Source organism: Mastigoproctus giganteus, chromosome 6 (genome assembly GCF_048544385.1).
Source record: "Mastigoproctus giganteus isolate SK-2022 chromosome 6, ASM4854438v1, whole genome shotgun sequence".
In the NCBI taxonomy this organism is placed as follows: Eukaryota; Metazoa; Arthropoda; class Arachnida; order Uropygi; family Thelyphonidae; genus Mastigoproctus; species Mastigoproctus giganteus.
Window position 1 is genome coordinate 74,828,595 of NC_143580.1, and position 27,382 is coordinate 74,855,976.

The following is a 27,382-nucleotide window of genomic DNA, read 5'->3' on the forward strand; positions in this document are numbered from 1 at the left end:
TTGGTAACATCACTTTTGGCTCCTGGCAGACATGCTTTGTTCTACTCTACCTATTCTTTAAAACCCTGAGCTAGTCACATTGGGTCAATTAGACACCAGACTGTATTTCTCCAATTTGTGCGAGCCTGTCGCCACCAAATACGGAGGATGCGGAAAGGTCAGGGAATGACCAACGCTTATCCTGGAGCAATATGGCCTTAGTTGCTAATGCTCCAAAAAAACAACAAACAAACAAGCAATTTGTGCTTTCATTCATTCTGCATGGCTGAAACTCGATATTTTTTGAAAATGTTTTCATTGAATTCTCCTCTGAAAATTCCCTGAAATCTCTGTTAATTTTTGCACAATTAGGAAAAATTCATGAAATCAGTTAAACCTAATTATGTGCACTTTCAATTACTGACAGCAAGTTGTGTTTACTGCCACATGCTTTCCTCTAATCAATAGTAACACTTTCTAGCTTTATGACATTGATTGAAGCATTGTCTGGGATCAAACTGTTGATGTGTGTTTCATGCAGCAGGTGCTCCTGTTAGTGATGGGCTGTCATGGGGTTGCAGGCGCCTGTTGTTGAGCATAGTTTTTAAATTTGCATTTCACTTGCTGACAGGTCTAAAGAGTTTTAATTTCAAAAATTAATTTAAAATGTTTTTAATATAAAAAAAGTGGATTTTTCAGAAAAGACATTGAAAATAAAGGTGGTATTAAAAAAGTGAACTATTTTAAATTATTTTTGCTGATTTTTCTATAAAAAAAAAAGGAGACTGCTGTAAATAAACAGCAGCAATCTAGAAATGAATTCATTTACAGCAATCTAGAAATGAATTCCATTTACAAATTCTAAAGAGTATAAAATATTTCTTTAGAAATTTTAAAATCTGCATAAATAAACTTTTAATAATGTTTTAATTTCTTATAAATACTACCATAACTACAGTGATGTAAAAAGTTGAAGGAAAATGCATTTTGAAACTGTTACATCACTGCCTATCGTGATATCAGTAAAAAAATACTACCATAACTACAGTGATGTAAAAAGGTGAAGGAAAATGCATTTTGAAACTGTTACATCACTGCCTATCGTGATATCAGTAAAAATAGATATCCAGTCAAGTGGTCAGGTGAAAGGATGCATAAGTACACGTACTTTGAGTGACCATGTTACTACTAAATATGGTAGTTTCTTATATTCTCTACAACTTGTGACTCCTGACTGTGTAGTCATCCTGGAGTATAAACAGAAAATTTATTTTATTTTTTCTATATGTGAATTATTCATAAGCCCTACCACTGCAAAAGGATAATTGGGCCATGAAAAAATCATGCAGATTCATACCACGAATAAAGGATTATACAAGGATTAATAGAAAGGCACCATCACTCCTCCCACTGATATATACAGGTCTTAAATGAGTTCTCATGCTGCTAACAGAGTTATTCTGTAGGTCACTATGGTTCTGGCAAAGGGTGGTGATTTGCTATTTGCCTCCATCAGTCATCCCAGACATGTTTTTTAAGGTTTGGGTGTGGGGATCTAGCAGACTATTCCATTCCATTCATATCATTGCATTCCAAATTTCATTGACTAATAGCCTCAGTTACTTTTCATGTATAATTGCATTATTATACATGAGAAGGAATTGAGGACCGTTTGCACTTCAGAAGAGTCTCTCATAGAGTTGTTTAAGATTTCAACTTCATATTGTCAAATACGAAGTTGAAATCTTTATTGAAAAAAAATCTTGTCTTATTGAAATCTTATATTGTAAAATGTGAAATAATGAAAAACAACAGAATTGTCGTTTTTCATTATTCTACAGAGTAAACTGGGTACTGGTTATTACCGTGTTGGCCAAGATTTTTGCAGTTCCAGTGAATGCTAAGTTTTATATATATTTAGTCGTTTTATTGACTTAATTGTTATACTAAATTATTTTATATAATTAGCTTTATAGTCCTAGTCAAGCTCCTTGGTTTATTTGAATTTAGATAGCGATTTGGAAAGTTAATACTTAGTGTCCGTAGATCTTACCATTCATAACTTGCCGCCATTGTTATACAATACGGCATAGCATAGCGTAAGGTTTAACTTAAAACTAAATAGCAAAATACGTAGCACTGTATTAGAAATCTGTTAGATTATTATAGTATTATCAATTAATACTAATTTTTATAATATTAATAATATTAATCTTACTAAATTTAATAAGATTAATATAATTAAAATTTATAATACTAATCTTATTAAAATTTCATTGTCAATCAAATTATATTTAAATGAAATCATGACCCAGACTAGAGCAGCAAAACAATGAGCACAAAGTACTAGTAGTACTGTGGCTCGCTGAAGAAGGCAATTCTCCAACATATCACAGTTTAAAAAAATGTGTGAATTGTGAAATGTCTGCAGACCTGTCTAGAACAGGATATGATCTAGGCGAAGGAGGATGTCTTTGTGTGTGCTAGGTCTGAAACTGAAGAAATTAGGCGCCAACTCAGCGTTCTGATGGCTATCTACGAGAGTTCGAGGTGTAGGGTAGATGCCCTCGGAGAAATTAATGAGGGGCCCATCGAGCTGCCCAATTCAGCAAAAGAGCTCACTCCTGTGCATCAGGCAACACAGTGGCAATCTCCAAGGCAGAATGCACTTCTCACGTAGGAAGTAGTTATTGTTGGTGACTCTTTTGTCAGGGAGACGGGGAATATATTACGCAAAAAGGATAGGTGGAACAGGACATACCCTGGTCCTGTCTGCCAGGGGTGAAAGTTGATGTTGAAGTAGGACAGATATCATCTTTTAAGGGCACAAAAGGTGATATTGTTGTACACGTTGGCACTAATGACCTTAAGAGTAAGAGATCTGCAGATTTACTTAACAAGAACAGATCAATGCTGAAAAAAAGTTGCGAGTTAAGGTTAAATTTGAAAGTGTCTGCAAATCTGCCCAGACACGACAGGAGGGAGTATATGATGAGTGTCTTGTCAATCAGTTTGGCCCTGGAGAGATTGTGCAAGGATCACGGGGTAGAATTTTTTTTCAGCGTGGTTATGTGCTTGCTAACAGGAGAGACTGCTTCTACAGGGATTGGATACACTTGAATAGAAAGGGTGCAAGAATATTTACTGATGCTATCGAGGCAGTGTTAGGTGGGCTACTGCTACTTGGGGGGTGGTTCACCGACTAAAAGATTAACAGTAGCCACAGGCAGACGCGAAAGATTCTTGCACTGCTTCTGTTGTAATGAGCAGCAGTCTAGAGAGCAAATTTCTGGAGATTTCAAGAGCTGCTGGGAGTCATCATGGAACAAATAAATACATGGGCTGTGTTAGGGTAACTAAGAGTAAGAACAGATGTATGTATACTTCCATGTACACCAGTGCTAAAAGTATAGTAAATAAATTTGATGAATTTGAAGTGCTGATCAAGGTATCAAAGGCAGATATTGTTGGAATATCAGAGACATGGTGTCACACAAATATAAGCGGTGCAGAATTGGAATTTGGGGAGTACAATGTGTACAGAAAGGATAGACAGGGTAGGAAGGGAGGAGGGATCATGCTGCTAGTTAAGAAACACACAAAATCTAATGCAGTGTCAAGTTGACATGGGTGGACAGTGCAATGTTTAGTCTGTTTGGTGTGACATAAACACTGGAAAGAGAAAATGAGAGGAGTGTGTTATAGGCTTAATGACTCTAATGAGTACAACTAGCATTTGTGCAGAGAAATAGTGGGCAAGTAAATCAGAATGTCTTGTAATGGGGGATTTTAACTTTCCATATATTGACTGGAACTTGTGCATTGGTCGCCCGCGCACTAGCAAGACTTTTGTGGATATATTGTAAGATTGTTTTCTATAGCAACATGTTCAAGGGGCAACCAGAGTGAGTAATACTCTTGTTCTGATTATCAGCAGTGATTATTCATGCATTAAGAATTTGCAGATAAAGGAACCACTGGTGAGAGTGATTAGTGTACTGATTTGGGATTTACTTAAAGATGTAACTACCATCAAGGGTAAAGGGAAGGGTTTTTGTTTTCGTAAAGGTGACTACAGTGGTCTGAGACAGTTTTTAAAATTCTACACAGTGGGATCAGCTGTTGATGTTACCAATGGTGAATTATAAATGGGAAGCCTTCAGGGACTTATTCTTGGAGTCTACTGGGCTTTTCATACCAACTAAGAAATACTGTTTATGGTTCAGGCCTAAATGGATGTCAGATGAATAATGAGTCTCATGGCAGAGAAAAAAAAAAGGCATGGGATGCATATAAATTATCAGGTGGCACAGAAGCCTATGGCAGATATAAGCTAGTCTGTAATGAAGTCACAAGGGAGGTTAGGTAGGCAAAGGCAGATTATGAAAAATCTTTGGCAAAAGATGTAAAGAAAAACAGCAAAGAGTTCTTTATTTATGTAAACTCTAGAAGGAAGGGGATGAATCAGATTGGTCCACTTAACATAGATGGTTCAACTATTGATGATCCTGCTTAAGTAGCTGATAAACTGGATGAGTATTTTGCATCTACAGTCACACATGAGGAGTTATTCAAGGAGGGGAATGCCAGAAGTTTATCAAATTCTAACAGGGAACTAAGAGATTTTGTAATAACTGAGAGGAAAATGGTGGAGAAATTTTTCAAGTTAAACATAAAATAGGCATCTGCGGCAGATGGAATCTATCCAGTTATATTGAAGGAGGCAGCAAGGGCTAAGCAAACCCTTAGCTATAATTATAGGAGTATCCTTAGAGTCAGAGGAGGTCCCCATGGACTGAAGATGTGCAAATGTATCCCCAATTCACAAAGGGGCTACAAATGGTGACGCAAATAATTATAGACCTGTTAGTTTAACTTCTGTTCCGGGAAAAATAATGGAGTCACTGGTTAAAGAGGTGATGCAGGAACACCTAGACAAGACTGCAGTAATAGTTTTGACACAGCATAGGTTTGTTAAGAAGTCTTGTCTGATCAATTTGATTGGATACTACGGTGTTATTATTATTAATATTAGCTATATGGTGTAAGGAAGTCTGAGGCTTATGCTGCACCAGCTAAAAAAAAAAAATTCTGAATTACCCTGAGAGAGAGAGAGAGAGAAAATGAGTCAGAAGTACAAGGGAATCACCAAGAAAAAGAAGAATGATGATATCCGGCTCGGGACCCTAGGTGTGCCAAGCCCATACTCACCAGATGTGAGCCACTGGGGTTATGGTCACAAAGGAACTGGATGCAAAAAATAATTTCAATATCATATGTACTTGGATTTCAAGAAAGCTTTTGATACTGTTGTGCATGGAATACTGCTGTACAAATTGGAATGGTATGGCATTAAGCGGAAGTCACTGCAATTGATAAAGGGATTACCACTCTCTGAGTGGGATACAGCAAAGAGTGGTAATAATGGACACTGCTCAACGTGAACTAACGTTATTAGTGGAGTCCACCAGGGTTCGGTTCTGGGTTCATTGTTGTTTTGTGTGTTTATCAATGATATCAATGAAGGTATATCAGACTTGATCTCCAAGTTTGCAGTTGATACAAAGGTTGGCAGGGTTTCCAACAAAACTAATAGCAGTACTCTACTGCAATAGGATCTAGAAAAGTTAGGCAGATGGGCTGAGAAGTGGCAACAGAAGTTGAACATTGACAAATGCATAGTACTCCATATGGGTAGCAGTAACCCAAGAGAAAAGTACCAACTGTGTGGTACTACACTCAGGGAGGTGGAGAATGAAAAGAACTGTGGGTACTTCAGTCATATATGAAGTTCTCTGAGTAGTGCAAACGTGCTGCCAGAGTGGGTGATGGAGTTTTGTCAATGATATATAGGAATTTTGCTAGCCGAGATGAGGTGATTATCCCTTTGTATAAGGCAATGGTCAGGCCACACCCCAAGTACTGCATACAAGTCTGGAGACTTCATTTTAAAAAGGATAGAGTTGCCAGAAGGAGTATAGAGAAGGGCAACAAGATTGTTGAGAGGAACAAAGATCTGCTCTTATGTATAAAGACTTAAGTTCTGCAAGTTGCAGCATCTGGACACCAGGCACTTGCGAGGTGATCTGATGTGATGTGTATAAGGCCTTGAATGGTTTGAGCAGGTGCAATGCTGATGGGATACTTTTGCTTGCTCGGATTAAGAACCTGAGGGGGCATAGATTCAAATTGAGGAAAGACAGTTGTAGAATAGATGTGCGGAATTTGCCTTTAGCCAGCAGGTAGTTGATTGCTGGAACAGCCTTCCAGCTGTTGTTGTGGAACTTGATAGCTTAAATAAATTTAAGGGTGAACTAGACAAACATTTGGTGTGACCGGGTGGGTGAAATGGGAAGGTTTTTTTGACGTGAATAACGTCTCTGCTGGGGGTACACTATGGTGCTCAGGCTGCCATGAAAAGTGAAACATCTAACTGCTGTTATATCTCCGAAACTAATAGACAATAGTATAAACAATTTATAGTTATTTTGTCAGGTATGTAATGCCATCGACGAATATGCAAGAAAAAATTGGAAATTTTGATATTTAATATAATTTTTTTTTCAAAAAAACTAAAACGTTCACATTTCGGTCATTTGCCGTTGCACCTTGGTTACTTTCACTGTCAATAACTTATAAATTACTATGGGAGATAGACATAAACAGTAAGTGACAAAATTGTTCTGTAGGAAATGTAGTTTTTACATCTATAAATAGTTTTGACGTAGCTCTTATGGTTCCCGAGTAATAGCAATGCAAAGTTGAGAGAGTTGAAAAATTCAAGCATTTTCCAAATTTTGTTTTCACAATATCTTGAAAATTATAAATGTTAGACAAAAACAGTAAGCAACAAAATTGTTACCATTTGAGAACTCTTCAAGGATATATAACTAGATTTCAAATCAGATTTTTAGTTTCCGAGAGTTGAACAACTCGTTAAAGTAACTACTTCATTCAGTTACTTAGCATTTGTTAAGCAGTGTGGTCGAGTTTCATTTAGTTAAGTTGTGACGCTGCTGAAAGTTACATCAACTAAACGTGTTCAAAGATTTCGACAAAATCACAAATCTAACATTGAAAAGTAAGCACCAAAGTTGGCGGTGGAATGCAAGAGAGAGAGAGTCATCTAGATTCAAATTTCTGTCCAATTTCTCTTTCTTTCACATTATAACTTTGAACACTGTGCTGTAGATTTTGGCATGCATTGTACTTGTTGCATGCCGTGATGCTACAACTACATTGCATGCACCCAAGAAAACTCAGTTGTACTCAACAAGTGCAGTGACGCAACAAGTTGCATACAATTGAGCAACATAATTGTTGCCCTTTGAGAGCTCTACAAGGATATATAACTAGATTTCAATTCGGGTTTTTAGTTTTTTAGAGTTGAACAACTCGTTAAAGTAACTACTTCATTACTTTGTCATGGAACAAGTACCAAATGCTGTTTGTTTGTTTCATCGTAACAACGATGTTGTTCAATATAATGCTCAAGCGTTGGAAGGAAACACCACCATTGATTGTACAGGCGACAATTACTTCACCAGTTACAAGAGTCATGAACAGTTGACTAATATACGAACAAAACTGCATTAGATGAGCGTAGCACAGACCTCCGGTCTCTGCTACGCTCATTTGATGCAGTTTTGCCGTACATTTGCATCTATCAACTGGAAAACCTTATATGATCACTACAAACATCGATGTTGAAGATGGTTTGGTCAATGGAGCAATCGGAACTTTATAGCACATTGAGATGGAAGAAACAGAAATCAAAAGATTGTGGTTACATTTCGAAAGCAATAATGTTGAAAGAGTCGTCTCAAGTATCGCCCACACGTATTGTCGCTTCGTGGCGTATTAAAATCTGGCTGGACTCTGATTACGAGACATTATGTCACAGCATCTTTCAAATGCAAAAGAATCTGATTTCCTTTGGTTGAAGGTTCATAAATCTCAGGGTGGAACTTTCAAAGAAATTGTATTCGATTACGATAAGTCTTGAACAGCAACTGGTATATGTTGCATTGTTGAGAGTTAGAAGCATCAATGGCCTGTACATCAGAAATCAGAAAGACGACTTTACATTCTACCATGCTGTGGTTGTAATGCACCTAAGATACAAGATCTTCAAACTGAATTGAAACGTTTGAATAACCATTGTTTGGAAACACTCTCTACAACCGCATTACAATTTTGGGATCAAGTTGATTTGTCGAGTTTCAGAATGGTATTGTTGAATACATAGAGTTTGAAACTTCATAGCGTAGACATTGCGACCGATCTAATTCTCTTGGAATCGAATATCTTGGCATTAAATGAAACATGGCTTGAAAATGATGAAAATGTTGATGTTGAAGGATACAAATGTATCACACAATTCAAAAGACCTGTGCGATCTGGTGGAGTTGAGATATACAATAAAGTCGAATGGACAATATGTACACCACATATTCTCATTACCATGTATGCAGACTCGCTACGGCAAATGACTGGTACAGATAATTGTGGCGACATTTGTGCAGCTGAAGTTGAAATAAATGGACAGAAGACATTGCTTGTAACATTCTACATCTCACCGAATTCAACATTGGATTAAAGTTTTCTTAATATCCAATCTAGCGATTTATATGCCAAAGTTTGGAGACATGCCTAAAGTTGTAAGGAAATTCAACTTTCAAAAGATCCCAATAATTTTAGTGGGTGATTTCAACATTGACGTTAAGAAACCTGAAAATGCTCCTTTCCTCGGCTTCATAGAATCAACATTTGATATTAAACTTGCATCAGATCCTATAAAATCCATTACGCATGGTCAATCATGTATCGACTTGGTCTTCAATCGCAATGTTAATAGTTTGAATTGTTTCAACTACGTATCCTACTTTAGCTACCACAAACCTTTATTGTTGATTGTGAATGAAAATACCGAATGAAATAAAACTGATTTTATTAAGCTTAAATTGTATTTTTTCATTTCACATGACGTTATTCATAGATCCACCTTCGGCTCCATGGAGCCAACGTCAGTTTTTTTTTTTTTTTTTTTGGCTGATGCTCTATAAGCTTGCTTTCTTGCCTCATATACCTCAACTATTGCTCCAGATGTAACGATAAACATCATGTTCAGGCTGAATCATCATAGAACAGGCTTGATGCTGTTCCACACTCACTTGCATTGCACTGTACTTTGTGATAAATGGGTTCTTTCAGGATCAGGCTAGAGCAAAGCAAATTGAGGTTTATAGCATCGTGTCCCCCTTTGTTTAAACTTTCTAGACTGCGTGTATCTTTATGTACAACTTAAGCCGATGAGCATTCAGTGAAAGTAGATATGTAGATATTTCAGTGAAAGTCGATATGTAGATATTTTTCTGCTGTATATGGTCACGAACATTTTTATGCTACATTTGGTCTTGGACATTTTCATTCTGCATTTAATACCATATATTAGTTGTCTATTAATGTTGTTGCCCACAGATGTTTTACACTTCGCTTGTAACTATTTTGTCCTGTCTCCTAGAATTATTACTACAGCCTTGAGATGACATAGTGAAGAACCTGCCATCTCTATATTCTGATAGATCTCCTAATTATCTTCTTGTCACATTTTATGTCTTGTAAAAGAAAATTCATCAGTTATACTCCCTTGTCTAACAGGAATAAAGTGAAAAATACCATTTAAGTTTATTTCCAAAAGGGGCGGAAAATTTGCAGTTTTTGGCTTTTTTTTTTTTTTTTATGTGCATTTTGTGAGCGAGCAGTAAAATTTTTATATGTGGTATACATTTTATGCAATTTTGCACATAATCTGACTCATACAGTGGAAAACGTGTAATTAGTGTAATAGTTCTGGTATAATGTACGTGATATGAGTAGAAATGTTGTAGCTAACCCATATGGTGCCACATACACCACAAAAGCAGCCAATTGTCAATTGTAGTGCTATTTTGCCTCTTGGTAGAAATATGTTACAATGAAGATGTAAACGTTATCCTGGAGCTGCATTTTTTTTTTTTTTTTTTTAAATGAAAACCCCAAACACAAGAGGTATTAGAACCTATAGTACTTAGTACTGTGCTTGGGTTGGAGGTTGAGAAGACGAAAGAATATATTTGTTGACATTAGACTTGAACTTCTGTAGACTGTAATTTTCAGGAAATACACAGTTCCAGAAAACAGCAGTTGATTGAATAAATGAGGAAGATGAAAAGTTGATTCTGTGAGTTTGAAGTTGGACAGTAAATGGATGTTGGCGGCACGTGTTTAGATTGTTTTAAAAGAGAGAGAGAGCGGGAATTATAGAAGCCAATTCAGAAGAACAGTGCCCATGGAGGTATCTGTAGAAAAGGCATGCAGCAGAAACAGTACATCTGTGAGACAGCGAATGGAGACACTCCGTTACAGAGGAGTCATTAATTAACTTAACTGACCTCTTCTGAATGGAATCTAGAAGCCTCAGAGAGGTTTTGAGGGCACCGCCCCAGATGTGGGAACAATATTCCATGGTAGGGCAGATTTGAGATTTGTACAGAGTGAACAGCTATTTGGAAGAAAAGTAATGCCGAGAGCAAAAGAGGAAACCAAGTTTTTTAGATGCAGAGGAAGCAATATTTGTAATGTGCTTGTGCCAAGAGAGATTAGAAGTCAGGGTAATTCCCCAAAAGAGATATATCATTTTGCCTAGAAATCGGAGTGTTACCAAAGATAAGTATAGGAGCAGAAGAATCCTTTTTGCGAGATATAAGACAAGGCTGAGTTTTAGAAGGATTGAAATCAACTAAGTTGTGTTTGCCCCACGGGAGAATTACCTGTTGATTGGCATTTAAGGAATTGGTAGCGGATATTCGAGAAGTTGAAGCTGATTGAGCAGGGCAAGGTTTCCCAAAATGGAAAGTGGAATGCAATGCATTGGCAAAACTATGGATAGGATTTCCAGTCAATGGAAGAAGGTCATTAATATACAAGAGGAAAAGACTGGGGGGAAAGAACTGAACCTTGGGGAACACCAGCACTAGTGGAGAAGTTAAAAGAGAGAGAGCCATCACCCTCAGTGAGTGATCAGAGAGAAAACTGGATAACCAATTACAAAAAAGAGCTTGCAAGCCATAAGATGGAAGCTTGTTTAGAAGACCTTTATGCCAAACACGATCGAAAGCCTTTGAGATGTCAAGAGCAACTGCTTGTGTTTCACTGAACTTTTCCATTGAATTTGTCCATAAATGGGTAACACAAGTCAGAATATCACCAGTGGATCGACACTGACGGAATCCATACTGACGATCGTTGATCAGATGGAAGGGTTCTAGGTAGTTTAAGAGTTGGTGGTTAATTGATCCATTACTTGAGAAAGAGTAGAAGTAATTGCAATGGAACCATAATTGGATGAGAGGGATTTGTCACCCTTTTTAGGAACTGGCTGGATATGAGCAAATTTCCAAGCAGAAGGAAAAACACCTTTGGAATAAGAAAGTGAAAAAAGGTGGCAAAGAACAGGAGTAAGTTCAGGAGAACAAGCTTTGAGAACAAGTGGAGAAATGCCATCAGAACCTGGAGTTTCCTTAGCTCAAAGATTCGTCAGAATCCTTCTGACATCCATTTTTGAAGGAAGGCCACAGGAGGCATTGAGTGGAGCGTGTTGGGGATGGTGGGAGATGTTTTACGAAGATCATTAATACATGAGTTGGATGGCCTTAGCAGCCCTTGTGTCATTAAACAACAAAACAAGAGCATGAGTTGGAAGAAAAATGGGATGCTAGCTGGTCAGCTTTATCCTTGGCTGAATTGACAACAGGACCATCTGGTTTTGACAGAGGTGGGAGCAGAGAATGACAAAAGTTGCAGACAATAGCTTTGGCAAGTGACCAAAATGCTTAGGTACCATTAGGGCAAGAAGCAAGTTTTCTACTCTTAGCCTGTTCAAAATCTAGTTTGGACTGATTACTAACTGCTTTACAATTGTTGTGAGCTTTGGTGTAGGCAGAAAATGAAACTGAAGAATTCAAAACAAGCCAATTATGATATGCAACGTTCTTCTCTTTAACAGCCTTAGCACATTTATTGGAAAACCAAGGTTTAGATAAAGGACGAGATTTTAAAGTGGAGTGTGGAATAATTTCAATGACCCAAGATCCAAGCAAATGTTGACATCAGATGTTTTGAAACAGTAATTTCACCAAGAAAAATAAGAAAAGAAATCTCGCAGGTCATCCAATTTTGCATTCTTGTAATGCCAAATAATACGCTGTTGGGAATAGCCATGAGATAAAGGCTCCATTGGAGAAGAGACAACCACCAAGTTGTGATCTGAGGTGCCTAAAGGACTACTCACTTCATCTGTGCACTTAGAAGGGTTGTTTGTGAGAAAGAGATCAAGCATGTTGGCTGTATGGTTAGGATTGTCTGTTATTCTTGAAGGCAAATGAACAATCTGTGCAAGGTCATTAGTAATTGCAAAAGCCTCAGCATCTCGACCAGCTGGGTCGGTGTGACTAGAAAACGGAAGCCAGCTGGAGTTGTGAATGTTAAAATCACCAAGGAAAATTACCTCACTGTTAGGAAAGTTGGACTGGAGAAAGTCAAGTTGCAAAGAGAGGAAGTCAAAGAGCTCCAAGTGATTAGTGGAGTTGGGAGAACGGTAGAGACAACAAATGAATTTGACACAGTGAGGTAGAGAGATTTTAAGTCAGAGAAGATTGAAAAGAGGAGATTCCAAATTACAAGTCTCTGACAGGGAATATCGGAACGGACATATGCACAAGTACCACCTTTGAGGTGAAAGGAATCATACAGTGAATAATTTTGGCAACTGAGATGAGCAGTAGTTGAATCAACTGATAACTGAGATTCTGTCAGAAAAACTACATGGGGTTTGGCAGACTGCAAGTGGAAATGGACATCGTTGAGATTAGAATTGAGACCATGTATATTTGTGAAATGAACTGGAAAGTGTTTGGGAGGTTGATCTTTTCGCAAATAAGCTTTCGCCATTAGTTTGACAATTCATGGTGTATTCAATAGTAAGAAAAAGTGGGGGGGGGACATGCTGTATGAAGTAATGAAATTTTTGGATAATGCGTACACATAAGAATATACACAAATCAGTGACATAACGTGGCCTCAACAGTGCCCCCCCGGCATACACACTACTCGGACTCCCTTCAGTCACTATCTCGCAGAGTAGAGGTAGCAAGATTATACACTAGCTGATCCAGCGTACTAACTAGCGGTCGGCCTGCGAACACTGTTTTAGACCTGTACCCTCGAAATGTAAGGAAGATTGGATCTCGCTATGATGTTCATTATAACTGCAAAAGTCATCAGTCATGCTACATGATGGAAGAGATGGAGAAGGGTTGACCTGAACTTAGCTCTGGAGTCTAAACATGAGTTACACCACTTCAACCTTCCAATAAGCAAAGCGGTGGTACTGCACCAGTTGATAAAAGTCACCTACCACCCAGTATTCCCAGGTAACACAGAGGGGTGGTGTGGGCGCCACACCTTGACCTCTGCTTATGTTGGTTCACACCTGGGTGGTCACCCACAGTGTGCTTGTGCATAGAGGTTATACCCAGGATTACTAACAGTCCCTCCATTGTGAAAGTGCAAACAGAGGAATTGACTGTCACAGACCGTCTGGACTTCACTGAAATTCGATCCACTTGACTTGAATGTCACCCTAATATCAGTTCCATCAGTGTTTTAGACTCCCAGGTAGCAAGTACAGCTTGTCTGGCTTATCTGAGAGAATGTCTGTAACAACCTCAAGTACCAACATCAGGGTATAAAAGATATTTTATTTTCGTACTGGTTGTGATCCTGAGATAAGTGCATGATGCAAATTATGCACAGTCCATTGAATTGTGACCCAAATATATTGGCTGTACAAAAAACAGTTATGTTGAAGCTGTTACTGCAAAAAAGATCCAAATCTCCCAAACACTTCCTCGTTCATTTCAAAAATATACATGGTCTCACTTCTAATCTCAATGATGTCCATTTCCATTTACAATATGCCGAACCCCATGAGCTTCTTCTGACAGAATCTCAGTTATCAGTTGATTCAACCACCGCTCATCTCAGTTGTCTGAATTATTCGCTGTATGATTGCTTTCTCTTCAATGGTGGTACTTGTGCATGTCCTTTCTGATATTTCCTGTCAGAGACTTAGTAATTTAGAATCTCCTCTTTTTGATCTTCTCTGCCAGAAAATCTCGCTGCCACATTCTGTTAAATTCCATCTATTGCCTCTATCATTCTCCCAACTCCACTAATCACTTGGAACCCTTTAACTTCATCTCTTTGAAGCTTGACTTTCTCCAGTCCAATTTTACTAACAGTGAGGTAATTTTCCTTGGTGATTTTAATGTCCACAACTCCAGCTGGCTTCCATTTTCTAGTCTCATGGACCCAGCTGGTCGAGATGCTAAGGCTTTTGCAATTACTAATGATCCCACTCAGATTGTTCATTTACTTACTAGAGTACCAGACAATCCTAAGCACACAGCCAATATACTTGATCTTTCCCTCACAAACAGCTCTTTTAAGTACACAGATGAGGTGAGCGTTCCTCTAGACACCTCAGATTACAACTTGGTGATGGTCTCTTCAGCAGTGGAGCCTTTCTCTTGTGGCCATTCTCAACCTTTTGTTCTTTGGCATTACAAGAATGCAAAATGGGGTGATTTTCAAGATATCCCTTCTTTGGTCATATTACTATTTCAAATCTGATGTCAGCATTTGCTCAGATTGTGTCAGTGAAATTATTCTTGTTGGGATGGAATTATTTATCCCACATTACACCTTAAAATCTCCTCCTCTATCTAAACCACGGTTTTCCAAGAAATGTGCCAAGGCTGTTCAAGAGAAGAATTTTGCATATAATAATTGGCTTGTGTCTAAATCTCCAGGTTCATTTTCTGCCTACATCAAAGCTTGCAACTATTGTAAAGCAGTTATTAATCAGTGCAAACTAGATTTCAAACAGGCTAAGAGTAGAAAACTTTGTCCAAATGGTAGTTGAGCATTCTGGTCTCTTGCTAAAGCTATTGGCTACAACTTTTGCCCATCTCTGTTCCCACCTCTGTAAGAACTAGATGATTCTATTGCCTCTTCAGCCAAAGATAAAGTTGAGCTACTAGCATCCTATTTTTTTTCCAGCTTGTGTATTGATCATCTTGGTAATCCACAACCCACCATTCCCAGTACACTCCATTCATTGCCTCCTGTGGTCTTCGATCAAAAGGATGTAAGAAGGATTTTGAACAATCTTGTTGCCAAGAAAGCTCCAGGTCCTGATGGTATTTCTTCTCTAGTTCTTAAACATGTTCTGTGTCACCATTTTTCACTTTGTTATTCCAAAGGTAGTTTTCTCTTCTGCTTGGAATTTGCTCATATTCAGCCAGTTCCTAAAAAGGGTGGCATCCTTCCTATCCAATTATTGTCCTTAATTTCACTTACTTCTGCTTTTCTAAAGTAATTGTAAAATCAATTAACTGCCAACTCTTATACTATCTAGGAAACCTTCCATCTGATCAGTGATCGCCAGTACGGATTCCATCAATGTTGATCCATTGGTGATATTCTGGCTTATATTACTCATCTATGGACAAATTCAATGGAAATGTTTGGTGAAACTCAAGCAGTTGCTCTTGACATTTCAAAGGTTTTTAGCCATGTGTAGCATTAAGGTCTTCCCTATAAGCTTCTGTCTTATGGTTTGTCAACTTTTTTTTGTAATTGGGTATCCAGTTTTCTGGTGATTGTTATCTGCAAACCTTAAAATCTTATCCTTTATCTAAACATCAGTTTTCCAAGAAATATGTAGAATTTACTGGGTAATGGTAGATGGCTCTGTCTTCTAAGTTCTCCACTAATGCTGGTGTTCCCCACGGTTCAGTTCTTTTTCCCACTTTTTTTCCTTTTGTATGTTATTATTATTAGCCATATAGTGCAAGGAAACCTGAGGCTTATGCTGCACCAGCCAAGAAAAAAATTCATGAGTTACACTGATATATATATAAGAGAGAGAGAGAGAGAGAGAGAGAGAGAGAGAGAGAGAGAGAGAAGTAGAAATAGAAAGAATCACCAAGAAAGAGAAGAATGATGATATTCAGCCTCAGGACCCTGGGTGTGTTAAGCCCATACTCACCAGATGTGAGCCCCCGGGGGAAAATATTAATGATCTTCTTCCGTTGCTATCCTATCTATATTTTTGCTGATGGTAGCACATTGCAGTACTTCGTGTTTGGAGTTTTCTTTTGGGGAAGAAAAAAAAAACCTCTAGTCACTTTGGATGCTATATCAAAGTATAACATTTACTCACATGTGTAAATTTTTTATGAAGTTGATATTTTAAAATGATGAAATTCTTTGTGTTATAGGTAGGAATGGATGAGCCAAGAGAATCTGGAGATGGAGAAGAAAGTCCATCTGAAACGACCGTAGGTGCTTCAAGAAATTGGCAGCCTAATGAAGAATATTTAAAAGTACTAATGGGAATGGGAATTAGTAGAAATGCAGCTGAAAAGGTAATTCCGTTTTTATTATTTCATTATTTTTCATTGAATGTAGGTTGACTTCTTAATTAGTCATTTCTACTGTTAGAAATTATAATTAATAAACACTGTCCAAAATCAATAACCTACAAAGGATGAAATTCAAATTTCGAATTTTAATTTGTGATAAACTTACATCTGTAAAATGTATTATTTATAAACTTCATTTTTACACTTTTCATATTGATTTTTGCAATGTGGAAATGGAAATGCAGAATTTATTCATGTGGCTGAAAGTTGTTACTAGGAGGCTGTGACTGCTCATATTAGGCACAGAGAACAGCATATACTGAGCACATGATCTTGTTAGTACCCATTATATGCTTTGGTTTGTGTTTGTCCATTGATTAAGAAGAGTATTTCCCTGTTTTTAGGCATTTCTCTTTCTTTTGCAAGCTTTTAACTTTCTAATTTTATCAATTTTTTTTTTTATCAGTGTTTTGTATGTTATTTTATACCAAATATACAATTTTATCCTATATTTTAGTGTTTTATATTTTATTAAATATTCTGTCATTTATCGGGTTAGTATATTTTATTGCAATTATTATGAATGAATTTACAACTGATACTACAAAATATGTATTACTTCATCTATTTCTTTATCTTCAATGCAGCAGAGAAATGCTGGAAACTTATCCACAAAAAATTTCAAATTTGAAAATGATGCATTGTCAAATGATGAAATTTATTCTGCCTTGGCATTTATAAGAATGTCATTTTTCAATGGCAATTTGTGCACAGTGTAGTCACATGCGGGAATAAAGTACTTTCTCATTGAACAAAGGAACAGAATCTTGTTTTTAATTCTCCATGACCTTGGCAGTAAAGCTGCATGTGACTAAGTCAAAACCATTCTTCTGATTTAACCTGCTATGGTTTTTTCATCCTGCAAACAAACAAGGATTTTTCTTGCCTGGTGGTCAAATAAACATACACATCTCATCTGTTTTTTCTCTTTAGCCAAAAACAGGTTTGGATGCTCTCTGGACTAGGTATTCCAGGACTACATGGATTTCAGCACGATATTTAGTCCAGATTGTAAGCATATAAAAGAGGAATGACTCGGGGTACCAAATGATTCTATGAAAATAGAATGCATATTCACACACTAAATTTCATTCATAGAATCCTGTCTTCAAGGTAGTTTTTATTTAGTACATAAATTATCAAATGTGTAGAATAACAAAATTGCAGTTAGCCTCATTTTTGAGTTATCTAATGAGTTTTATTAAGTTTTCTGGGGATGCATGTTAACTATAATATTGGTAGCTTTATGCTCTTTAGTGTTAATGAGAGAATGGTTCTTTAGGAAATATTTAACCATTGCTTTATAGCAGTTAAATAAAAATATATAAGATCTGTGACTTGTATTAATTCCTTATTAATTTATGACACTTTTTTTTTTTTTTTTTTTTTTGTATTTGTATTAATTCGCTTAGCATAGACATTTCTCTCAAGTATCTTCTATGCGTGGAATTGACATGCTAACAAAAAATGAATTTTGAAGGAATACAGATTTTATGCTGTTAAGAAATATAAATTTTAACCTGAGAAATTTGCTTTTTCAGTCACGGCAACAAGATTGCTTGTAGAAAGGAATTGAAAATTACTTGACCTAGGAACAGTGGTTAATTGTAGAGAATTATTTTTTTCTGCTAGTGTTTGTCTATGGGGCTTGTAGCCTTAGAGAAAAATGTTACTATTATTACAACTATATATACTACACAATTGCACACATCTTTTCAGCAGTTGGCTTTACAAGGAAATTAAATATAGGTAGTTCCCGACTTTATGAGTTAATTCGTTCCTAGCACGTGCTCGTAAAGCGAAAACTCATAAAGCAGGAATTTATTCCCATAGACAATGTTAAAAACAGGGGTTACGTCCTCAACAATGAAATTAGTTTATCTTTAAACAATGATTGATTTATCCAAAGAAATGAAAATATAGCCTGTAAAATCATGTTAAAAAATGTTTATTCATCATCTTGACTAAATGCACACTCGTTGATCGGTCATTGTTGATTGGCACTTGTTGGTTTGTTGCATAGGGAGTCGTCTTCTTCAGAAATGCTTCAAGAGATGTTTTTGTTTCCAAGGTAATCTCTTCTTTTTTCTTTATAAATTTCATGATAGCATGCATAAGCATTTTTTAAATGCACACACAAATTGCAGCAAACTAACAAGATACGCACAAGTAAGATTGTATCTAACACAATACACGGGGAGTAACAAGTTTACGACACTTAAAAAAAAAATGAAGAGAATATTCTGAAAATTTATTTGTTTTTTATATGATTGAAGATTGCAATGATGGGGAAACATTTCGCCTTAATAATGTAAAAACCCACACAATTTCAGCTATTGGTGTTTTCACAAATGCAATAACATTTGAGTTTATTACCCATTTATAATTGCTTGCACTCACAAAAAAAGCACAATAAACCAAAAAGTGCAAATTATTTTTTTTTTTATTGTTTTATGGTCGTGACATCCAGAAATGTGCTTTAGAAAAATATCACAAGGCTGTTCAAAATTGGTTCTTAAAACAGAAATATGATAACAACGAAAGTGTAGTGTGTTTAATGATTTGAATTGGAAACTTATACAATTTACATTATAAAATGACCTTTTAGAAAGATAACTTAGTTATACAGCAAAAATTTCAACTTCTGAGGTCTTGGAACAAATAACTAAAGAACAGTGTGTTATTGGGTTCACATATTTGCATGATACGATGGTCCCTCTGGAATGGATTAATATTGTATAGCTGGGTGACTGTATTGTGTAGCTATGTGCGTGGTTTGAAATGTGGGATTTATGAATGTTTAACATTCATTTTTTTGCAATTAATCTTCATATTTTCGATTTTGTTGATACTGGGGGGAAAAAACTCGTAAAGCGGGAACTGTCTGTATTTCTCCATCTTTTGAGTAGAATAATTATATGCTAATATGAAAAATTGAAATTAATAAATAAATACTGCATTTATCCAAAGGTTTTAAGAATGCATGCTAAGGTGTTCTTAAACCAATAGAATATTCATTTTAAATCATACAGCTTTAATTTCATTAATTTATATATTTAAAATAAAAGTAAGATATTAGGATTTGATTCCAAATTTTGTACACTGAGTTGGCTTTGCATTACCATTTACTAAATACATAGTGGGCCACCTTTTCGCATAATACAGCTCATACATGTCTGTAGAAAGGTAGACATTCCCATGCCGTTGATTAATAGTGATTGGAAAACCAAGTCATGCCTTGAAAACAGTTCCCAAATGACTGAATACTAACAGTTCATCCACGTGCCATGGCATCATGTTGCTTTTTCCAGATGTGGATATGCCCATCAGCATGATAGCATTAGGTAAGGGGTTCATCAGATCAGGTGACAGGTTTCCACGTGTTGCTACTGACCTACCCATGCAAGGTGCAATTTCTCAGTCTCACAGTGAGTATGGGTACCCGTGACAGCTGTTGACTGCCATAGCCTCTACGAGCTATTGTCCAGCACTCTGGGGGTCCTTGTGCTGGCTTGGCTCTTAGTGCCTGGTCAACTTGACTGTTTCAGCTGCACATGTTTACGTTAGATTGCAAAAAAGATCCATGAATTATGAGAGAGTGATTTTTGTGTTAAACATTGTGCTTCTTTGTGCTCCTTGCGTGTAATCTCCTGCATGTGGTTTCGCGTGTGGCTACCCTGTGCCAATAGTAGTGTACTTGCAGATTTGGTGCTTCAAGAAAAATCTGCCGAAATTGGTTTTCAAGAAGGAACTGCACACTGTCTATTCCCGTGCTTGGAGAATCTGTTACTTGACACTTGATTTGGACTTGAGACCTGATTGTGATTTTTTTTTTTTTTTTTTTTTAGGATTAAATTTGTAAATATATACAGTGGACCCCCACTTTACAATATTAATCTGTTCCAGATACACCATTGTATCATGAAAATATCATAATGTGAACCCAATAATACGTTAAGTAGGCCGGTTAACACGATCACTGGTTAGCAAAATCTGGCATTTTATAGAATCAAATTTCAAAAAACTAATTCAGATCATTAAAATGCACTACACTTTCATTGTTACCATATGTTCGGCTATAAGAATCGGTTTTGAACGTGTTTGTGATATTTTTCTAAAGCACGTTTCTGGAGGTCACTACCATAAAACAATTTGCGGTTTTTGGTTTTTTTGGGACCTTTTGCTGGTCGTTTGACCACTATTGAACCAGTCATGGTAGGCTGGCGACACCCAGAACTGGAGCACTTAATGTTAGCTGTTTTCAAGATACTGGCACCTGCATGCCTTGCCCATACAATCATTTGAAGTTGGAAAGATCTCAGCACTGACCCATTCTTCCTAGCGCACACTCAAAATCTGATTGCCACGGGTGTGAACTACAATCTTATATCAACCGCTCCTAATTTTGAATCTTGACCAGTGTTACAGACCAGCCCATTGCTAGGGGATGTTGCTAATGTAAAGCCAACTCAGTGTATTATCAGAATGAAATGTAATAACGTATGTGATCAGTTATTTTAGAAGGCAATTTGTCGTGCATCACACTCATAACTGTATAGAGAGAGGGTGAGTGAAAAGGGGGGGTGGGTTTAATGTTATGTCATAATTGTATTGTTTGTATCCATCTTCATGATTTATGGAAGTTGCGTGTTTTATACTGTTCTTAATGGAAATTTAAATACAAATGAATAATTTATTTTAAAATCAGCACCATGTCTATCAAATATTTCAAGTTTTCTGGTTGCACGTGATTCGTGTAGGCTTGTACATATTTTATTATGTTAATTATAGCAGCAGTACTTTGATGATTGGCTAGGGTTTTCTTTTATTTCATTTCTTTCTTCATCTGTTTATTAAATTTCCTATTAAATCTATTTATGTTAAATTTCAATATAGGCACTCTTTTATACTGGAAACAGGTCACCTGATTTAGCTGCTGCCTGGATTTTTGAGAATCCTGAGGCTGATTTGGAAACTCCCTTGGAAGTAAGTATTGTATTTTTATTCATAGTTAAATAATTGAAAGTGGCACTCTTAAATTGTCATTTTTTTCTGTCAAAAATCAGTAATTTTTTTATATTATTATCATTATTTATTTTTTTTTTTTACCATGGGTGAAGAACAAATCTGAATTCTTTAATAACTGCAGAAACTGTTATTAGGCAGTCTTATGCTCAGTTATTCTCAGGAAGATTCAAAGGGATCCAGTAGAAAAGTGTCTGTGTTTAATGATCTGAAAACTAGAGAGACCAGATCTGATCATAGAGAAAGGATAGGAGTAAACAAATTTTACGAAATTTTGATTTCTAGTATAAGTATTGGCAAAGTGATCTAGGAAGCAAACCTTATACAACATTACCCATAAAGAAAAATTTTATCCACTTCATATGTCCGTTATCATATTCTCTATATGAATATCAGTGATAAAGCACTATTTTTCTGTAGTATTAAAAAACTACAGAAGTGGTGTAAATGCCAGCAATTTAATTGTATCTCATAATATTAGATACAATTAAGTCAATGGCATTTACACCATTTCTGTAGTTTTTTACTACTACGGAAAAATATGGTGATATATCACTGATATTTTTATAGTGAATTACCAATCTGTAGCCTATTACACCTCGTGTGTTTATTCTTTTTAATAACCATTTAGAATAGAAGTTCATTTTGTGTCTATAATTGGCATTGCTTGATATCATTTAAGAATATCAGAAACAGGAGTGGTGATCCCATTACCAATCCCTAAGGGACTTCTAACTCTCAGCGATTAGGGATGGAATCACTCTCGTTTCTGATTTCCTGGATCTAACTGAGTGATGCGGTTGTAATATTTTATCAGGTTAGTTAAATAAGCTTTTTCACCCTTTACAAATGTGTTCTTTCTTTTTTTCCATTGATAGCTAATTCTTGATGGTCTTGAAAGAAAAGCCATTTTCAAACAAAATGGCACACCACCTCGCTTCCTTGGGCATATGAATTTTTGGTTGTCACATTTCTTGATTGGACAAGGTGATTTGACTGCTTGGTCTCCTTGATCCCTGGACTTGCACCTATTGAATTTTTCTTCTGGGAGTTCCTTAACGATGAAGTTTCTGTTGCCATTACTGAGAGAATTAAATGAATTGCAAACCAGAATCATGCCAACAAACGAAAGAGCAACATCTGATATGCATGAAGTGTGTTTTAAGAAATTGACTTCGTTGGGACATCTGTAGAATGGCTGGTGGAAGCTATATAGATACAGTGATAAAAAAATAGTATAATAATAACACTGGTCAACAAGGTTTTACCTACCCATTGGTGAAAGTAAGCATTTTTTGTTAATTTGTATATGCCGATTCCAAATATGACAGTAAAAAGTTTTCTATCGTGTCCCAGTTAAAAAAAAAAAAAAAAAAAAAAAAAACCCATAAATTAGCTTCAAAATCAATGAAATCATTGAACATCGCACTCTGTACCTTTCCTGGTCAAATTTATTCTAACAAAAGAGACATATCTGTGTTGTTTAAGGGTGTACTAGTATCTCTTTTTGGTATTATGACCCTGAGGAGTGGCTGATCTGAGTTACAGTCAGACCCCTCTTTAACGAACTTCCATATAGCGAAATTTTCTGTGTAGCAAACTTTGTTCATTTCCCCTTCGTCATTACATTGAAAATAGTTTCTCTATAACAAAGAATTTCCATATAATGAACTGATTTCGAGAGACCCAGATACACACAGTTCGCTCCTCTGGTCTTTAGGCAATAAAGCTGATGCCATGGAAAGCAGGAATTAATAGTTAAAAGGATTAAGCATTAATCCTTTTAACTATTAATCCCTTTAGCTTTTAATAGCTAAAGGCTTTAATTCCATGAATTAAGAGCTAAAACATTTTACAATTTAGTGGTGCCTGTAAAATCCTGCAGGAGGAAACTGGCCAACCACGGTGTGGGATAGAAAAAGATGGAAAGGTTTGGGAGAGGCCTTTGCCCAGTAGTGGTCAGCAATGGCTAAAAAGGAGTAAAACCTATACAGCGACACTACACATATACAAAATCTATACACCTTTAAACCTCTGGCATTGAGTGTTGTTTCACAACCACAATGTATACTACGTGGGGATGGGGGGGAACCCCTTCCCCACATAGTATACATTGTGGGTGTGTAGTAGAGTGTGTTTGACACTAAACACACTCTACAACTTATACAATGCTATGCTGAGAAGTCTTGCTGGTCAGCTGTCTACAGCCATTAGCAAAGATTAAGGCATATTCCCGATGTGGGCTCTGGTCAACCTATTTTCTACCGTAAGCATCCTATTAGAGAATTAGGAGAGTGATTTTCCTTTATCTTGGAAATTCATCTGTTTCGAAGAAATGAGTCATCCACACTTTCACTAAATTTCACCTGTAGTAGTAGTAGTGGCATGTGATGCAAGAAAGCAAATGTATGAGCTTATGCAGCATCAGCCAACAAAAAAAAAAAAAAATCACACCATTCTCTCCAAATGCCTGTCCAGTTCCTCCTTAAATTTATTCAACCTATCAACTTCCACAACGACAGATGGAAGTTTGTTCCAGCAATTAACCACCCGTTGGCTAAAGGAAAATTTCAGCACATCTATTCTACAACTGTCTTTTCTTAATTTAAATTTATGCCCCCTTAGGTTCGTAATCTGAACAAGTGGAAGGATCCCATCAGAATTCAGCGTGCTCAACCCATTCAAGGCCTGTCTCTGTTTACATGGTAACTACAATTGGTCCCTAATTTCAGCTTTGTTTTAACTGCTGTGCAAGTAACCTTACACATCTAAGAGGAAATCCTTGAGTGTAGTGTGAAAAAGTGGAATTGCTTAATAATGTAGATTGCGACATTAAAAAAAAATTGCTTTAAAATTTTATGTCCCTGCCAGTAGTGTTTCAACCCTTCTGAAAAACCCTGTTTCAATTCTCAAACTGTTTGAGGAAACTTGATCCAGTTGGAAGTGTGCAAAATTATGCCTTTGGGAAGATGTAGATGAAGCAGTTTTTAAGTGGATGAAGTTGATTCGAGACCCAAAACATGCCGATATCAGGGCTATTAATAAAAGAAAAGGCTATGGAGTACGCATCTTTTCTGGGGCACAGAACATTCCAAGCCAGTTCTGGTTGACTGGACAAATTTAAAGAGCATCATGGTTTACTAGAAAAAGTTATTTCTGATGAAAGTGGAGTTGCAATCGAAGAAGACTATACCCATTGGAAAGAAACAGTTTTGAAAAAAATTATGAAGGACTACAAGTCCAAAGACATATTCAATATTGATGAAACAGGTGTATTTTTTAAATGTTTGCTGAACAGGACACTGACTTTTAAAGGTGATAAATGTTTAGGTGGTAAAAATAGTAAAGAGAGAATTACACTCTTGGTTGCAAATATGGCTGGTAATGAAAAACTTAAGCTTTTGGTAATAGACAAAAGTAAATAACCCTGATGTTTCAAAGGAGTAAAGTTTTCAGAGTTGGACTATAGCTACAACAAAAAACCTTAAAAAACAAGCGGAATTTTTGAGCAGTGGATTTTAAATTTCAATAGAAAGATGAAGAAAGAAAACAGAAAAATCTGTTGATTGTCGACGACTGCCTTGCTCGGTAATTTTGAAACTTACAAGTGTGAAGCTAGTTTTCTTCCTTCTGAATAATTCATCTTAACTGCAGCCAAGGGACCAAGGCATTATCAAGAATTTGAAAATGCACTACCGAAGGCACATACTGAGAAAAATTTATACTGAGAATAGAAACCGACGAACCTATAGATTTGTGGATGTGCATATCAGAGTTGTCAAGGGTGTGGTGTCCAAATGTGACAGAAAAAACAATTCAGAATTATTTTGCAAAAGCAGGTTTGCTAAAATGCTAATTAACAGAGATGAGAGGGATGAACTACTAGAAGACATTGAGCAATCTTGGGAAGAGTTCCAAGCAAGGTTTGATTAGTGGAGAAATTGTTCTTGGCGAATTTTTAGGAGTTGGTGATGTCACAGTAGCTGAATATCCAAGTGACAATATCGACGATGAGTTGGATGAAAATGAGGGAAATATTAAACCTTCCAAACAAATATTGGCAGCATTTGAAACTTTGCATCGAGGTCTTCGGTTGGAAGAAAATGTAACAAAATATATCTGATTGTTTAAAGTTTAAACAAATGCAAACATTTTTATGAACGGTGTATAGTAGAATCCAGTGTACAACAAAAAATAACCAAATATTTTAGACATAATTCTTAAGTGTACTAATAAATTATGGGTATCATTTTGTAAGCAGTCATTTTTTAATATGTATGCATTAATAAATTGTTTTCAAATGATAGAAAATTTATTCATTCCCACTTTCCCATCTTTTACTATATTTCTGAATTTACAGCATTTTTCATTGTTGAGGTCATATTTCTTAATAATGAAATGTCTCTATAACGAATTTTTTCAAGGGAATGATCGATTTCATTATATAGAGGTCAGACTGTATATTGCTATAATCCTTATTATGCAGTAGCACGTTTGGAGCCTACTATATTTCCGCAGGCCAGGTCCCTCTGAAAGACAACGTGTTTACAAGGTGTCTTTAGCACTTAAATGTACATTTTTGGGGTTAGTTTCAGATTTGTAAAATCTGATGGTAGGTTGTGGTGTTTTAAAGTTCCATTTAGGCCTTGTAAAAACTCATGAAATGGAGCGAAAATGCTGTGCGTGCATTAATTTGCCAAACAGTTTTTGCTATGTTTATGGCCAATTTACTGTGAAGTCGCAATGCCGATCAATCACAGACAAGGTGAAACAAGCATATTATTTTTATTTTGGTTGTTATGTAGGTGATCAGGATTAAAGGTGTGCTGTATAATGTGATACGTAAATCTGACTTGAATGGATGAAGGGGAACAATTCTAAAATGCCTTTTACTGTTCTGATGATCTGACGAAAACCAACAATTCGCTTCTAAGATTGTTATTTGTTCCTCACATATACTAAGGGGGTTTCAGGGAAAAATAGTTAAAATAAAATACCCCAACCTTCCAACTGCAATAAGACCAGTGCCACACACACACACACACACACACACACACCGGAACTCTCTATTCCTATTCCTCCACCAAGTTGTGAAGAAATCACTATTCCAGAAGAAGAGCAAGAGTCACTAGAGCCCATACCTGTCCCCTCAACATCTGTTGATCCTAGTTACAATCCTGAAAATGACAAAACTCCACACTTAATCTAGCAAAGCAGACTTAATGATTTGGTTAGGGATTTAAATCTTTCAAAGCAACAAGCTGAGCTATTAGGATCTAGGTTGCAACAGTGGAATTTGCTGGAAAAAACCATGAGGATTTTTGTGTTTAGAATTAAAAATGAAAAGTGTGCAGGTTATTATCAAATAGAAGATTCTCTTTGTGTCTGCAAAGGTGTAAACGGATTGATGGATGAACTAGGGTTTCAACATTTCAACACAATCCTGAAGAATGGAGATTGTTATATTCTTCTAAACTCAGTTTAAAAGCAGTTTTGCTACACAATAGTAATATCAAACCATCGGTCCCAGTGGCTCATTTAGTGGCCATGAAAAAAACCTGTGATAGCATGTCATTGCTATTAAATGTCTTAAACTATAAGAAATATTGTTGGGAAATCTGTGACGATTTAAAAGTAATCGCTTTGTTACATAGACTACAGGGTAATTTTACTAAGTATTGTTGTTTCCTGTGTTTATGGGATAGGCGAGCAGTAGAACATTATATTGAGAAGGAATGGTCCATCAGAGAAGAATACGTTTCTGGGAAACTCAACGTCAAATGCACGCC

The 27,382-nt window shown here is 36.4% G+C and overlaps 1 protein-coding gene across 1 annotated transcript in view; it reads left to right on the plus strand.

Moving 5' to 3' along the window:
* Positions 1 to 27,382, plus strand: part of LOC150084413 (putative peptidyl-tRNA hydrolase 2) — a 109,570-nt gene that overhangs the window by 27,707 nt on the left and 54,481 nt on the right. The window contains exons 2-3 of the mRNA XM_090376054.1: positions 16,365 to 16,511; positions 21,465 to 21,554. Coding sequence (XP_090232180.1) covers positions 16,371 to 16,511; positions 21,465 to 21,554 — 231 coding nt within the window. The 5' untranslated portion in view covers positions 16,365 to 16,370. The remainder of the gene's footprint in view (positions 1 to 16,364; positions 16,512 to 21,464; positions 21,555 to 27,382) is intronic.